The following is a 16,191-nucleotide window of genomic DNA, read 5'->3' as shown; positions in this document are numbered from 1 at the left end:
GTATAACTTCGCTTATATGCAGAATCTAAAAAATAATACAAATGAATGCATATGCAAAACTGAAACAGACTCATAGATACAGAAAACAAGCTTGACCTAGAGAATATCATCCTTCCTTTTGTCCATGTGGTGTATCACATTGATTGATTTGCAAATGTGGAACTATTCTTGTGACCCTGGAATAAATCCAACTTGGTCATGTTGTATGATCCTTTTTACATATCGTTGCATTCGGTTTGCTAATATTTTGTTGAGGATTTTTGCATCTGTATTCATCAAAGATATTGGCCTGTAATTTTCTTTTTTTGTAGTGTCTTTGTCTGGTTTTGGTATCAAGGTAGTGGTAGCCTCATAGAATAAATTTGGGAGTGTTCCGTCCTCTTCAGTTTTTTGGAATAGTTTGAGATAGGTATCTGGTAGAATTCCCCTGTGAAGCCACCTGGTCCTGGACTTTTGTTTGCTGGGAGTTTTTATTTTTATTTATTTATTTTTGGCTGCTCTGTGCAGCTTGTGGGATTTCAGTTCCCTGACCAGGGATCAAACCCGTGCCCCCTACAGTGGAAGCACTGAGTCCTAAGCACTGGTCTGCCAGGGAATTCCTGAAGGGAGTTTTTAAATTACAGATTCAATTTCACTTCTAGTGATTGTTCTGTTCAAATTGTCTGTTTCCTCTTGACTCAGTCTTGGCAGGCTCTGTGTTTCTAGAAATTTGTCCATTTCTTCTAGGTTGTCCAATTTGTTGGCATATAACTGTGTCATAGTCCTCTCTTAACGACTTTTTTTGTATCTCTGTGGTATCCAAATTGGAAATGAAGAGGTAAAACTCTCATGTCAATTTAATTCTTAGAGCAGCCAGAAGAACCTAGAAGGGCGGAGGAAAATTTCTTCCTCTCTGACAACATTACGCATGAATTAATAGATTAATTGGGTATTTTCACTATGTTTCTCTTTGTCCCACCACATATAACACAAAACAGGGAATATGGTAAACATATAAACTTTTTCTAATAAACTCAACAGTGAACATGGTGAAGAATTAGTTCCTAAATATCTTTTCTCTGTCATACAGTTGTAAATATTTCAGATTGATCAGATATATGCTCTTACAGGGATCAGTTTCATTTGAGGATGTGACTGTGAACTTCACCCAGGAGGAGTGGGGTCAGCTGGACCCTGATCAGAGGACCTTGTGCAGGGATGTGACGCTGGAGAACTACAGAATCCTCATCTCACTGGGTAAGCAGAGCTTCTTTAAGTAACAACATCAGACCTATCCTTTCTTTGTTACCAAAGCATATGGATCTTTTGTAGAGTTTAATGATATTTTGGTTTGGACACCAGGAATATTGTTTGTGTTTTCACCTTCCCATTGAAAGATTCCAGTGGGCCCCTTCATTGTGCAGTTCCTGAAGCTGGACCTTGGTTTTTCTTCTGAGTTCCTGAAGCCAGGCAGTGTTCTCTATGTCCTGTATCACTTTCCACTATCAGGGCATTGCATTACCAAACCAGAGGAGATCTTCAAGTTAGAGCAAGAAGCACCATAGATATTAGAGGAAGAATTTGCAAGCCATTGTTACCCAGGTGAGTAATCCAGGGGAAATTAGATCCCAGGTGGTTGTTTTAGATATAAGCATATTTGGAGCATTTTGAACAAATCTATTTAGAGGCTCCATCTGTTTGGAAATGACTAGGGATATTTAGCCTACATGCCTCAGATACCTAAATTCACCACCAGATATAGTCTCACACATAAATGTTTTCTTTTTTGCTTGACTTTTTAGGAGTTTAATCCCTATTACCTGTACCTTGAATTTCATTCCTATCTCATAATAAATATTTTATCTTAGTTAGTCCCCTTTCCTCTAAGCATTCTCAGTTGCCCACGTTCCCTTCTATCAAGGACTCCTTTTGTTTTCAGGAGTTAATTAATTAATTAACTTAACCAATACTGCTTGAACACTTGGTCCATGCCAATCATACTCTAAATGAAAGAGATACAGCAGTGGGTGAAATAAGTCCCTTGCTCTCAGGGAATTTACTTATTAGCAGGAAACAGACACAGGAACCTGACTGCCCTGTGAGAAAATGATTTAGAGGGGTGGCAAGAGTAGAAGCAAGGAGACCAGTCAGGAAAAGAGATAATGCCATTGACTAGGTTTAGGGGGGCAGAGTGTATAAAGTGATGGAGTTCTGGGTGTATGTTGACAGTGGGGTTAACAAAATTGGCACATAGACTCTAATCTACCTCCTCTAAATACTTCATTCCTCTGGTAATTTCTTAGAACAACATCCTTGTCTGCTTGTGCTCCCTGTCACATTTACTGCATAATTCTCTGATTGGGCATATTTTACTGTGAATTCCACTCTTTGTAATTCATCCATTCTTACTGAACCTTTAATTGTCTATTCCTGATGTTTCTTTCATCCCTTCTATCCATTTTGGAAGGTATATTCATGAAGGGCCACATAAATATATGCACATTCATTGCCAACTTTACTCTCTCCTTTTCTACCCTGGTAGCTTTGATTAGTTGGTTCACTGTCACCCCATCCCCTCAGCTCCTCAGAAAAGTGGAGGAAATGGAAAAATTTATTTGGAACTTTTATCTCAAAAGAATGATTCTGAAACCAAAGAGTCAGATAAATAGTATTTGTGTATTAGCCCAATTTTATAAGTAGTTTAATTCATAATGTATGTTTAATTTTTCTTATTTTTATTTGAATTGAAAGTTGATGGCATGATAAAGAACAAAGAAAACCAAGACAGACATTTATGGCAGGCTGCATTTATCAATAACAAAAAAGTAGTTACTGCGAAAGAGAATGTATTAAGAAAACCATTTAATTTTTGCATAGACTCTATTCCTTCCAGAAAAATGCCCAGTAAATACAACCTAGGTGGAATCAGTTTAGAAAATATATCAGAGTTAACCAATAATAATAGAAACTATTCAGGAAAGAAATCTGATGATACCAATGGGTGTGAGAAATTGATTCCTGAAATTAATCATGAGAAAACTCATACTGGAGAGAAACTTAATGAATTTAATAAAAATAAGAGCACTTACTCTCATAATGAGGATTTTATTCAGCAACAAGAGAGTCACAGTGTGGAGTAACCATTTGAATATAATGAACACATTAAAGCCTTCCACAGTAATGCCCTCTTCATTACCTCTTCATTTCCCTCAAGAGGGAACTCACACAAGAGAGAAACTCTGTGATTATGGTGAATGTGAGAAAACCATCAAGGATGAGTCAAACCTCATGTTACATCAGGTAATTTACTCAAGGAAGAATCACTATAAACTTAATGAATGTGGGGAAACCTGTGATAAGTCAGTCCTCTGGAAGAAACGTCATAGACTTCACATGGGTGAGAAATACCACGAGCGTAATGTATGTGGAAAAGCCTTCTTCCAGAAGTCAAACCTGACAGTACACCAGAAGACACACACAGGAGAAAAACCCTATCAGTAATGAATGTGAGAAATCTTTTTACCATAAGCCAGCCCTCACTGTATATCAAATAATTCATACAGGAGAGAGACCCTATGAATGTACTAAGCATGGGAAAACCTATCAGAAGTCAGCTCTCCATTGTCAACATCAAAGAACACACACAGGGGAGAGGCCTTATAAATGTAGTGAGCGTGGAAAATCTTTCTCCCAAAAGTCAGACTTGACTGTACATCAGAGGTCTCACACCAGAGAAAAACCTTATAAATGTTAGGAGTTTGAGAAATCCTTCAGTATAAAGTCAAAACTTACTATACATCAGAGAATACACTCAGGGGAGAAGCCCTACAAATGTAGTGAATGTGGGAAGATGTATTATATGAAGTCAACCCTCAATAAACATCAAAGACTTCACACAGGGGAGAAAATATATGAATGCAGTGAATGTAGGAAGACCTTCTGTGGGAAGTCAGTTCTCCTTAAACATCAGAGAACTCATACAGGGGAGAAACCTTACGAATGTGTTGAATGTAGGAAAACCTTTTCTGAGAAGTCAACCCTCAGTAAACATCAGAGGATTCATATCAGCGAGAAACCCTTTGAATGTAACAAATGCAGGAAAGCTTTCTGCCAAAAGTCACAACTCATTCAACATCAGGGAATTCATACAGGGGAGAGACCCTATGAATGTAACGAACGTGGGAGAACGTTTTGCCAGAAGGCCTCCCTCAATGTAAGTCAGAGAACACACACAGGAGAGAAGACCTGTGATTGTAACGAATGTGGAAAATCTTTCTTTAATAGTTCAACCCTCGTTAAACATAAGAGAATTCACTCAGGGGAGAAACCCTATAATTGTAATGAGTGTGGGAAGACCTTCAGCCACAAACCCACTCTTGCCACACATCAGGGAATACACACAGAAGAGAAACAATGTAAAGACATTTGTACAAAACACTCCTCCCATAATTCAGAGCCTTTGGTATGACAGAAACTATATCTGGGGAAGAAACTATGAGTGTAATGAATGTGAGAAGTCCTTCTACCAGAAGTCAGCCTTCAGTTTATATCAGAACTCACATGGAAGAAACCCTGGCAGTGTTTTTATCAATATACATTTCCTTTTGCTACTGGGCACATTGCTAGTCTGTATTTCTGAGTTTCTCTTGCAACCACGTGGGACAATGTGAATGAGAACTGGCCAATGGGATGTGTGCATAATGATGTCATTCACTTCTAGGTCTGAGACATAATGGGCTCCGTGGCAGTCCTTTGTGTTCTCTGTTCTCTGTGGAGTAGGAATGTAGTTGCCTTCCATTGAGAGGTCTGTATGCACTGTATGTTGGTGAACTTACACAAGAGTGGAGACTCCTGTCAAAATCCTGAATGTTTAGAAGCCTCATCCATAAATCAAACTCACTGTAATGGGAAAAATCAGAGTCAAGAAATCTATTGGTTACAACAAATGTAGAAAGCCTTTACTAAAAGGTGATTGATATTTCACTGAACCTCAGGTAAATCAGAGTACAGTAAAACTTCATAAACGTTTGGCTTTCTGAAAGTTTTCAGTAAAACATACTTTATTATATTTCAGAGAATTTTTACTGAGGGAAACAATTTAGAAAACAAATTTTTTTTTTAGAAAAATGTTTGTTTTGGTAACAACTTTTGCTAAATATAATAAAATATTTTCTATGTATGTAGCCACTGTAGTACATGTGTTTTTGTAAAACATCACACATATTTTGAATGAATCATGTATACAGCGTTATGTATGTGTGAAAAGTCTTTGAGCTGTGGGAGACTTTTATATGTGAGTGTATTGTATAATATTTTCCGTGTTTAAAATTTTCACTGGAACCCAATAGAATCAAACTAAAACATCAAGATCCTTAATTTAATGACCATTATGACATAATTATCATTGTAAATGTCACTGCAGTCTTTTATATTTTAACACTATATATATATATTTTTTAATTAATTAATTTATTTTTGGCTGCGTTGGGTCTTCGTTGCTGCGTGTGGGCTTTTCTCTAGGTGTGGAGAGCAGGGGCTACTCTTTTTTTTTTTTAATTAATTAATTAATTAATTTATTTAGGCTGTGTTGGGTCCTCGTTTCTGTGCGAGGGCTTTCTCCAGTTGTGGCGAGCGGGGACCACCCCTCATCGCGGTGCATGGGCCTCTCACTGTCGTGGCCTCTCCCATTGTGGAGCACAGGCTCCAGACACGCAGGCTCAGTAGTTGTGGTTCACGGGCCTAGCCGCTCTGCAGCATGTGGGACCTTCCTGGACTGGGGCACGAACCCGTGTTCCCTGCATTGGCAGGTGGACTCTTAACCACTGTGCCACCAGTGGCGCCACTGCGCCACTACTCTTTGTTACGGTGCGCGGGCTTCTCATTGTGGTGGCTTCTCTTGTTGTGGAGCATGGGCTCTAGGCGCGTGGGCTTCAGTAGTTGTGGCACGTGGGCTCAGTAGTTGTGGCTCGCAGGCTCTAGAGTGCAGACTCAGTAGTTGTGGCCCATGGGCTTAGTTGCTTCGCGGCATATGGGATCTTCCTGGATCAGGGCTTGAACCTGTATCCCCTGCATTGGAAGATGGATTCTTAACCACTGTGTCACCAGGGAAGTCCAAACACAATATATATTTTATGTGAGATTATATGTGACACATTTAAAGTATCATGCTACAGTTGACCCTTGAATAACGCAGGGGTTAGGGACACTGAACCTCCGTGCAGTTGAAAATAAGAGTATAAATTATAGTTGGCCTCTGTATCATGGTTCCACATTCACAGATTCAACCAACCATATATAGTCCTGTAGTATTTACTATTGAAAAAAAATCCACATATAAGTATACCCACACAGCTCAAACCTGTGTTGTTCAAAGGTCAACTGTACACACATTTTCTCTACTATGTCCTGGCGTATATTAATGGGTATGGCCATTGTTACTGAACGGTCTGTTCAGTAAAGAAGCTGACAGTATTTTTGCCAGCCACATGTTTCTCTAATAACAATTATTTACATACAAAATAGAGGCTAAGTTCACAATTTTTACCTCTAGCATAAGCCTGAATTTAAGAAAGCAGCTGTGAACAGTAATGCTTGAGAAAACAACCCCCTCTTTCAATATCCTGAAATGTTTAAATGGGGACCCTAAGTAGATTTGACTGTACCAGCCCAGTTTAGATGGAATTAGGAATTATTTGTATAGTAACATGATATATATCGTTGTCTTTACTTCCTAGTATTAGCAACCATGGTATGGTGCAGAAGTTGGCAGACATTTTCTGTAAAAGGCCATATAGTAAATATTTTAACCTTGTAGGCCACATGTGCTTTCTGTCACTTTTTTTTTACAACCTGTAAAAACCATTCTTAGCTCATGGCCCATTGGAAAACAGATTGTTGGCCAGGTTTGGCCTGTGGGCCAAAGTTTGCTGACCTCTGATGTAGCAGTTAAGAGCATGGACTCTGGAACCAGAGTTACTAGACTCAAATCCCAGTTCTGCTGCATATTAGCTGTGTGACCTGGGCCAAATCCCTTATCTGTTCTGCAGTTCCTTATCTGCAAAATGATGATAATGATATTACCTACCCCATAGGGTTAGGGGTAACCATCATTGCATGATGAAGGGTTAATGTTGAGGTTTCTTTCCCATACAAATGCAAGTACTTTCTCATACATGTATATCTGTGTCTTCTCATCCTTTCATTGTCAGTGCATAAATTGGTGGCATAGTATAACCCAGTACTAGACTGCGCACAGTAAATAATTGAGTGAAGTGTGTTGGTGTCATCTTGAAGATGCTATCAGTGAATCTTGTTGTACTGGCACTGATATAGTGAATATTGTCATAAGTTGTGTAAATAAGAATTCTTTTTTCATCTGGAGCACCAGAATCGTGCATAAAAAATGGTTTGCCTCATCTGGTCACTTTACACTCCTCTGGAATTTCAGTTCCATGCAATGATGTTGGGTTTGGAGGTCCATGGGTTCTGGAGCTCCCACCATCTCCCTTTTGGAGTATATTCAAGGTTTCATAAGCAGGTATGAGGAGACTGACATTGTTAATTCAGCATACTTCTTCCTAACCTAGCAACCCCAGATTTTTATGATCTTGTTCATACACGAACTGCATGTTCCTTGGGAGTGTCAGTAGCTTCCATCATAGTCTCTGAAAAGTTGATAACTCAAGAATGCAGTTCAAATGAGACCCCCAGGAAGCTCTCAGATGTCCTAGACTACGCCCCCCAATCACCATTTCACTGGTTCAGTCTGCCTGGAGAGCAAGGTTAAGGAGTTGGAGCTGAGTGTCAGAGCTTCATTTGGAATTTTGTGATCAAATGTGTGGACTCAGCAATTGCTCTTATGACAACTTCAGTGGCCATGAAAAATCATGTAGATGGTTCCAAGAGAGGTTCAAGGGAATCCATCTGATCCTTCCTTGTCTTGTGATCTTTCTTAGCACAGAACAAGGAGCTTTCCCTCCTTGGCTCAATCAGAGCCCTTTTCCTCTGAACTGAGGGATAAAGGACAAGATATCAGGTTTCTTTCTGCTTGAGGATAGGTAAGGACAATGATCTTTGTGTGGGCAGTATAGCTTTAACACCTAGAACTGTCTGAGGTTTTTTTCAAAGAAAAATCACAAAGGTTTGTTCTTTCAACTTAGGAGAGATACTAGTAACAACTAGGCTGGTTTGATGAGTTACTATGGTAAAAGTTGCATGCAAAGAGTTAACAAATCAGAAGAGATACTCCTCAATCCGCCCTAGGTTAAATTTGTAAAGGTAAAGTGTTATTAATACAAATATTTCAGAAATTTTATACTTTATGGATATCTCTGGAGATTTGTCAGTGCCCTCTCTGTTGATAATAGGTTTATAACCTTAGGAATAAAATTCTTATGAAGTAGTTACGTACAATTCTTCAATAGAGAATTGTATTCTCATTCTGTTATTATTTGCTACAGATATAAATTAACCACAGCCACCAAGTGTCTGTCATCTGCAGATAGTTTTTCATTCTGAGGCTTGCCTGAGCACTCTGCTATAAGCTCAACAGGTCAGAGTTTCTATCTTCAACAAAGGACAGTCATGGAGCCTCATGGAATAGTACTGTCCAAAGTACTTCAATGATGGATACTTCAAAGAATAGACTCCTGGTTACAGCTTCTGAGATAACATCACTTGGACAACTTTCAGACTTTACCAGTGGACTTGGGATTTCCAAGACTCTTCAGTCCAAAAGTAGATGGCTTCAGGAGAGCAGACTAGTAACCCAAGACCCAGAGGAACAAGAATATATTACATTGGATCAAATGAATTGATGGGAAAAATTTTATTATTGCTCTTCATAGGAATATTTTATGTAGTTTTAATTTTCTATTTCCTGTATGTTATGGGATGAATTGTGTTCCCCCCAAATTCATATATTGAAGTCCCAACACCCAGTACCCCAAACATGACAGTATTTGGACGTAAGATCTTTATAAAGATATGATAAAGTTAAAATGAGGTCTTGAGGGTGGCCTTAATGAATCTGACTGATGTCTTTATAAGAAGAGGAAATTTGGACACACAAAGAGACATTAGGAGCACACACAAACACACACAAACGGGAAAGTCCACATGAGGACACAGCAAGAAGGTTGCCATCTGCAAGCCAAGGGAGAGAGGCCTCTTGAGAAACCAAACCTACTGACACCTTGATCTTGGACTTCTAGCCTTCAGAACGGTGAGAAAATACATTTCTGTTGTTTAAGCCACTCAGCCTTTGGTATTTGTTACAGCAGCCTAGCAAAATAATTAACTGGATTTATGAGGAAACTTTTCTATTTATAATCCAAAACAATTTAGTAGACTCTGCTTTTGTAAACTAAATTGAAACATTAAAAAATGGTGTCTGAGTCTCACTGGCATCTCAGAATTCAGAAACTATTACTATGTCTCCTTACTTTCATGGCAATATAGTTATTTTCATAGGTTCAATAAGAATCTTTCCTTTTTAACCAGGATATATTTGGACAAATTGATTGCGCAACTAAGGACTTAACTAGAGCATCACATTTGTTAGTGTTGCATATTTGATTGGGTATGATGTCTTTTTTTTTTTTTTTAAGGTTTTTGGGTTTTTTTTGATGTGGACCATTTTTAAAGTCTTTATTGAATTCGTTACAACATTGCTTCTGTTTTATGTTTTGGTTTTTCCCCCGGAGGCATGTGGGATCTTAGCTCCCTGACCAGGGATCAAACCCATACCCCCTGCATTGGAAGGCGAAGTCTTAACCACTGGACTGCCAGGGAAGTCCTGGGTATGATGTCATTTTTAAGGAACAAGGTCTACTTATGAAGCCAGTGCCTACAAAGCCCTCGAAGGAAAACTAGCCTGATAGTGTCTTACAGAATTCCAGCCTTACCTTGCAGTCAAAAAGATGATTTTCTGGAATGCCAGGAACATTCGCAAATTTAGAGGATTTTGAGAAAGAGCAATTCACCCAAATGTCTAGGTACCATAAATCTGATGAAATTTGGTGGAGTTTCTTGGGATGGGTTTCCTAGCTCCTGGGATACCAAATACTAGTGGCTTTAAAAAGTACTGCTAAGTATCTCGGTAAGGCTAGATCTTTAGCATGTAACAAAAAGTTTCACATGGATTCAAGATTTAGAATTTAAAAACTGACCTGTCAAAAGTATTTTAAAATATTAATAAAATGTTCTGTCGCTTTTGTAATTATTTACTGAGCATCAACTATGTGCCAGATCCTGTTCTATGGTTTAGGCACAAAGTGAGCAAACGAGACAAAATTGTGATCTGAACAGAGCTTGCATTCTTGTGGTGAAAGCAGCCAGTAAGCGCAGAAGGTATTCAATATAATAAAAAAGATGATAGGGTTCTCCAGAGAATTAGAATCAGTAGGAGATATATATATACATGAAGCCCAAGGAAGTCACTTTTGAGCAAAATGTGTAACTCTTCAATGGTCCTTCGACATCAAATGAAATAAAAATTGAAACTTTGCAATGTGATGACATAGAAATCACTGGGGAATTTATTGAAGGTAATTTAGAACAGTGGGTGTGAAATCAAAATTGTAGTGCATTGAAAAGTAAGGTAAAGTGAGAAAATGGAGACTGAAAGTTGACAACACTTTTGAGAAGCATCTCTTTATGAGGGAAGAAAGAAAAAGTATGTGGCTGCTGGATAATGTGAGGCCAAAGGAGAGAGGCTATTTAAAAAGCTTTTTATTATAGAAGTTTAAAAAAATATATAGAAAAGTAGAGGGGATTGGATGATGCCCTTCACTTGGATCAACAAATGTCAACATTTTGATACACTTCTTTTATCTTTTTTTCTTTTATGTTTTCTTGTCAACTTTTAAAGCAAATCTCTGATACCATATCATGTTACTCCTACATACTCCAGAATGGATCCTAAAAAATAGACATTTTCTTGTATAACACCACAGTGCTGTTATCAAACCCAACAACTTTAGTAATTCTTTAATGTTATTTAATGTCCAATCTACACTCAGAATTCCTGATGGTCTCAAAAATATCTTTTTATAGTTGGTGTGTTCAAATCGGGATTCAAACACAGTCCACACTATGCATTTGGTGGTTAGGTCTCTCAAGTCTTTTTTAAATTGAATGCTGTCTCCCACCCCTCTTTTTTATGCCGTTGACTTGAAGAAAACAGGTCCATTGCCCTGTAATATATTGCTTGATTGTTGATTTGGCTGATTGCTTCCTGGTGGTGGCATTTGAAATTGTTCTCAAATCCCTTGTATTTCCTATAAGCAGGAAGTTAGAACTGAAGGCTTGACTAGATTCAGGTTCAGCTTTTGAGGGCCCGAATACTTGATCGGTGGTGCCGTATACGTCATCATCATCATGAGTAGACACCTAATCTTTTTTTTTTTTAATTTATTTATTTATATATTTATTTATTATTTTTAGCTGTGTTGGGTCTTCGTTTCTGTGTGAGGCCTTTCTCTAGTTGCGGCAAGCGGGGACCACTCTTCATCGCAGTGCGCGGGCCTCTCATTATCGCGGCCTCTCTTGTTGCAGAGCACAGGCTCCAGACGCGCAGGCTCAGTAGTTGTGGCTCACGGGCCCAGTTGCTCCGCGGCACGTGGGATCTTCCCAGACCAGGGCTCGAACCCGTATCCCCTGCATTGGCAGGCAGATTCTCAACCACTGCGCCACCAGGGAAGCCCCGACACCTAATCTTTGACACTCACACTTACAGTGACCCTAAGATTGATCGTTGGCTTTAGGTGATGACAGCTTGGTGGTTTTGTAAAGTTCCCCGTCAACTTTCTTCTAATCCTTATATCATCATTAATAATTATTGCATGAAACAATTATTTCATGAGGGTCAAAAATGTATTTTTCTAATTAGATCATTTCCGTATTTATGGTTGGAGTTATTTAGAGAAAAATTCTCCATCATTAATTTCAGAGTAAAGGGTTGATTTTCTAGCTATCTCCAATGCTGACCAATGAAGTTCTTTTTTTTCTTCTGCTCCGTCTCTATCTCCTGTGTACTATTTGAATTCATGGGCTTTTACATATTTAAAGGTTTTCAATCAATTGCAGTCTATTCTTCTATGCGTAAATGGTCCCATCTTTGGTCACTGGGAGTCCTTTCAAAATGACTCCTGTGTTCTTTTGACCCCACTGTCCTTTTGTTGAAATAAGGGTTACTGGGCTTCCCTGGTGGCACAGTGGTTGAGAATCTGCCTGCCAATGCAGGGGACACGGGTTCGAGCCCTGGTCTGGGAAGATCCCACATGCCGCGGATCAACTGAGCCCGTGAGCCACAATTACTGAGCCTGCGCGTCTGGAGCCTGTGCTCCACAACAAGAGAGGCCGCGACAGTGAGAGGCCCGCGCACTGCGATGAAGAGTGGCCCCCGCTTGCCGCAACTAGAGAAAGGCCTCGCACAGAAACGAAGACCCAACACAGCCATAAATAAATAAATAAATAAATTTAAAAATGGTCCACATCAAAAAAATCTTTAAAAAAAAAAATACACTCTTGTCAAAAACTGAAATCTAATCAAGCCTCTAGATCTAACTACCAGTTTACAGGACATTCAAGGGACAGTGTCACATTTAAAAAAAAAAAAAGAAATAAGGGTTACTGACAATAATAAGGCAACTACTGATCTGTTCTCCATCCTTATAGTTTTGCCTTTTCTGCAATGTCATATTTTGGGGGCTGACTGCCTTCACTTAGCAAAAGGCATTTAAAATTCATTCATATTGTTATGTGATTCCCTTTTTATTTTATTTTATTTTATTTTTAATTTATTTATTTGTTTTTGGCTGTGTTGGGTCTTCGTTTCTGTGTGAGGGCTTTCTCTAGTTGTGGTAAGCGGGGGCCACTCTTCATCGCAGTGCGTGGGCCTCTCACTATTGCGGCCTCTCTTTTTGCGGAGCACAGGCTCCAGACGCGCAGGCTCAGTAGTTGTGGCTCACGGGCCTAGTTGCTCCGCAGCATGTGGGATCTTCCCAGACCAGGGCTCGAACCCGCGTCCCCTGCATTAGCAGGCGGATTCTCAACCACTGCGCCACCAGGGAAGCCCTGTGTGATTCCCTTTTAACACTGAATAATATTGCAATGTCTGGATGTATCATACTTATCCATTCACTTGTTGAAGGACATCTTGGTTGCTTCACTTTTGGGTTATTATGAATAAGTTTTTGCATGGAGATAAATTTCAAATAAGTTGGCCAAATACCTAGGAGCACGATTGCCATATTGTGTGGTAAGAGTATATTTAGCTTTGTAAGAAATTGCCAAACTGTCTTCCAAAGGGGCTGTACCATTTTGCATTTCCACCAGCAATGAATGAGCATTCCTGTTGCTCCACATCCTCACCACCATTTGGTCTTGTAGATTTTTTTAAAAATTTAGTCATTCTAATATGCGTGTAGTATTATCTCATTGTTGTGGTAGACTTACTTTGAAAATCATTTGGCAGTATCACATGAGCTCCTCTGATCTGGCAATTTCACATATGTACCAAGAGACTGTTTATAAGAGCAAAACCAAAAACTAGTAGCAACCCAAACATATAGTAGACAGAAGAATGAATAAATTTATAATATTATATTCATATAATAGAATACTATGTAGCAGTCTAAAAATATTTAACTTAATACATAATTTATGGAAGTGTACATAGCAATAAAACTATAATGAATATGATATTCATAATGATAAAATTATTAATAAGGGTTGCTTTTTTCAGGATCTCATTGAGGAGGGCACACAGGGAGCTTTAAAGTTATTGGTTATATTATTTTCCTTAAGTTGGGTAATGTGTATGCCTGTGTTTGTTTCATTCTTTGTATCATATATGTATTATTTACATTGCATTTTTTTATACTGGTGGCCAGGGGCATTGCACTATTTCATAATGCAAAGAAATAAGTACTTGATAGACAAAAATATTAATTCTCTTTACCCTAAATGGTTGCAGTCTTTGCTCATGTGTCTTTTTCTCATATGTAAACCTCTTCCTTATCTTCTTCTTCAAACATGTTAACACTTTTTTTTTTTTTTGGCCGCGGCATGTGGGATCTTGGTTCCCTGACCAGGGATCGAACCCATGCACCCTGCATTGGGAGTGGAGAGTCTTAACCACTGGACCGCCAGGGAAGTCCCTATGTTAACCCATTTTTAAAAATTAATTAATTAATTAATTTTTATTTTTGGCTGCGTTGGGTCTTCGTTGCTGCGCGGGGGCTTTCCCTAGTTGTGGCGACCGGGGGCTACTCTTCATTGCAGTGCTTGGGCTTCTCATTATGGTGGCTTCTCTTGTTTCAGAGCAGGGGCTCTCTAGGTACGCGGGCTTCAGTAGTTGTGGCACGCAGGCTCAGTAGTTGTGGCTCGCGGGCTCTAGAGCGCAGGCTCAGCAGTTGTGGCGCATGGGCTTAGTTGCTCCGTGGCATGTGGGATCTTCCCGGACCAGGGCTCGAACCCATGTCCCCTGCATTGGCAGGCGGATTCTTAACCACTGCGCCTCCAGGGAAGTCCCTGTTAACCCATTTTTGATGAATCTTCTGAAAAATGGCCTGAGAGCTCTAGCCCATGCTGTTCTTTCCCTTACCTGAAATCCGATAGCTTTGCCATTTGTGATAGTCAATTTTATGTGTCAACTTGAGTAGGTCACAGTACCCATATAATTCATCAAACACCAGTTCTGATGTTGCTCTGCAGGTTTTTTTTTTTTTGAGATGAGATGAACATTTAAATAAGTAGACTTTGTTAACCAGATTACGTTCCATAATGTGGGTGGGCCTCATCCAATCAGTGGAAGGCCTTAAGAGAGGGCATTCTGTCTCTAGAGACTCAGGCTGCAACATTAATTCTTCCCTAGGTCTCAGACTGGTGGCTTACCCTGCACATTTCAGACTTGCCATTCCCACAATCATGTGTGCCAGTCCCTTAAAGCAGATCTCTCTCTTTCTCTCTCTCTACGTACACACACACCCCTATTGGTTCTGTTTCTCTGGAGAACTCTAACATGTCACTTACTGTATATCCATTTTTGAGATAACATATTAAAAGCATCTGGAAGTGCCTGTCAAATTGTAGGTACTTATAAGCATTCATGTTTTTTCTCTGACTTCAGCTTTCTATCTGTATTGTTTAACAGGTTCATGTTTTGTTTTCCTGTATTAGTTGTTGATTGCTGTGTAACAAATTACCCCAAAACTTAGTGGCTTGCAGCAACACTTTTATCTCACAGTTTCTGTGGGTCAGCATCTGGGCACAGCTTAGATGGGTGCCTCTGGCCTAGGGTCTCTGACAGACCACAGTCTTGGCTGTTATCATCTCAAAGGTCGACTGGGGAAAGATAAGCTTCCAGGCTCACTCACTGTGGTTGTTGGCAGGATTCAGGTCTGTGCAGGCTCTTAGCCTGAGGGCCTCAGTCCCTCACTGAGAGGAACACTTGGAGGCTGTCCTCAGCTTGCTTCATGAAAGTGTGCAAGCTGAGATGGCAGGAGAGAGTATACCCACAGGAAGGAAGTCACAGTCATTTATAACTTAACCACGGAAGTGACATCCCATCACTTTTGTTAGTTTCCATTCATTAGAAGCGAGTCAGTAGGTCCGGCTTCAAACGCCAGGGCGAATTCAAAGGTGTGAATACCAGCGGGTGGGGATCATTGGGATCATGTCAGAAGATGCCTACCACATTTTCATTTAAATCCATTCATTATTCAACAAACAGGTATTATATATGCCAGGCACTGTTCTAGCCACTTGTACCAGTGAATAAAACATACAAAATTCCCTGCCTTTAGCAGAGAGAGAGAGTTAATTACACGTTTGTATGTTTCAAGGTGATAAATGCTATAAAAATTAGGTCAGGATAAGAGCACTGGGGGTGAGGGTGGGAAGTCAGAAAAGGCTTCAGAGAGAGGGGACAGTTGAGCAAAAGCTTAAAGGAGGTGAAGGAACTGGCTACATGAATATCTGGAGGAAGAGAAACCAGTGCAGAGACTCAGAGGCAGGAACATACCTGCATCTTCAAGGAAGAGCAAGGAGGCCAGTGGCACTGAAGTCCAGTGAGCAAAGGAGAGTGTAATAAGAAATGAGGTCTGAGAAGATGGGACTGAAATCTGCAGAACTGGGAGGTTATTGTAAGGATTTTGACTTTTCCTGAAGTGAAATGGATGCTGTTGAAGGGCTCTGAGCAGACGAATA

At 39.7% G+C, this 16,191-nt stretch overlaps 1 protein-coding gene across 5 annotated transcripts in view; it reads left to right on the top strand.

The window, feature by feature from the left end:
- LOC309643134 (uncharacterized protein) overlaps nt 1–4,432 on the top strand; it is a 46,447-nt gene extending 42,015 nt beyond the window's left edge. For 3 of the 5 annotated variants that reach the window (XR_014253563.1, XR_014253564.1, XR_014253565.1), the window contains exon 3: nt 1,110–1,201. Coding sequence is in view for 1 of the 5 variants with exons in the window: in XM_082425632.1 (XP_082281758.1) it covers nt 1,110–1,197; nt 1,491–1,585 (183 nt within the window). In the remaining 4 variants the exon portion in view is untranslated. Of the gene's footprint in view, nt 1–1,069; nt 1,214–1,490 lie in introns of those variants that run through there. The other 2 variants (XM_082425632.1, XR_014253562.1) reach the window with 2 other exon arrangements.
- The last annotated feature ends 11,759 nt before the right edge of the window (nt 4,433–16,191 follow it).

The sequence above is a fragment of the Balaenoptera physalus genome, assembly GCF_965194825.1.
Source record: "Balaenoptera physalus genome assembly, chromosome: 14".
NCBI lineage: Eukaryota > Metazoa > Chordata > Mammalia > Artiodactyla > Balaenopteridae > Balaenoptera > Balaenoptera physalus.
Note: the sequence above shows the minus strand (reverse complement) of the source record. Positions and strands in the feature narration are given on the sequence as shown.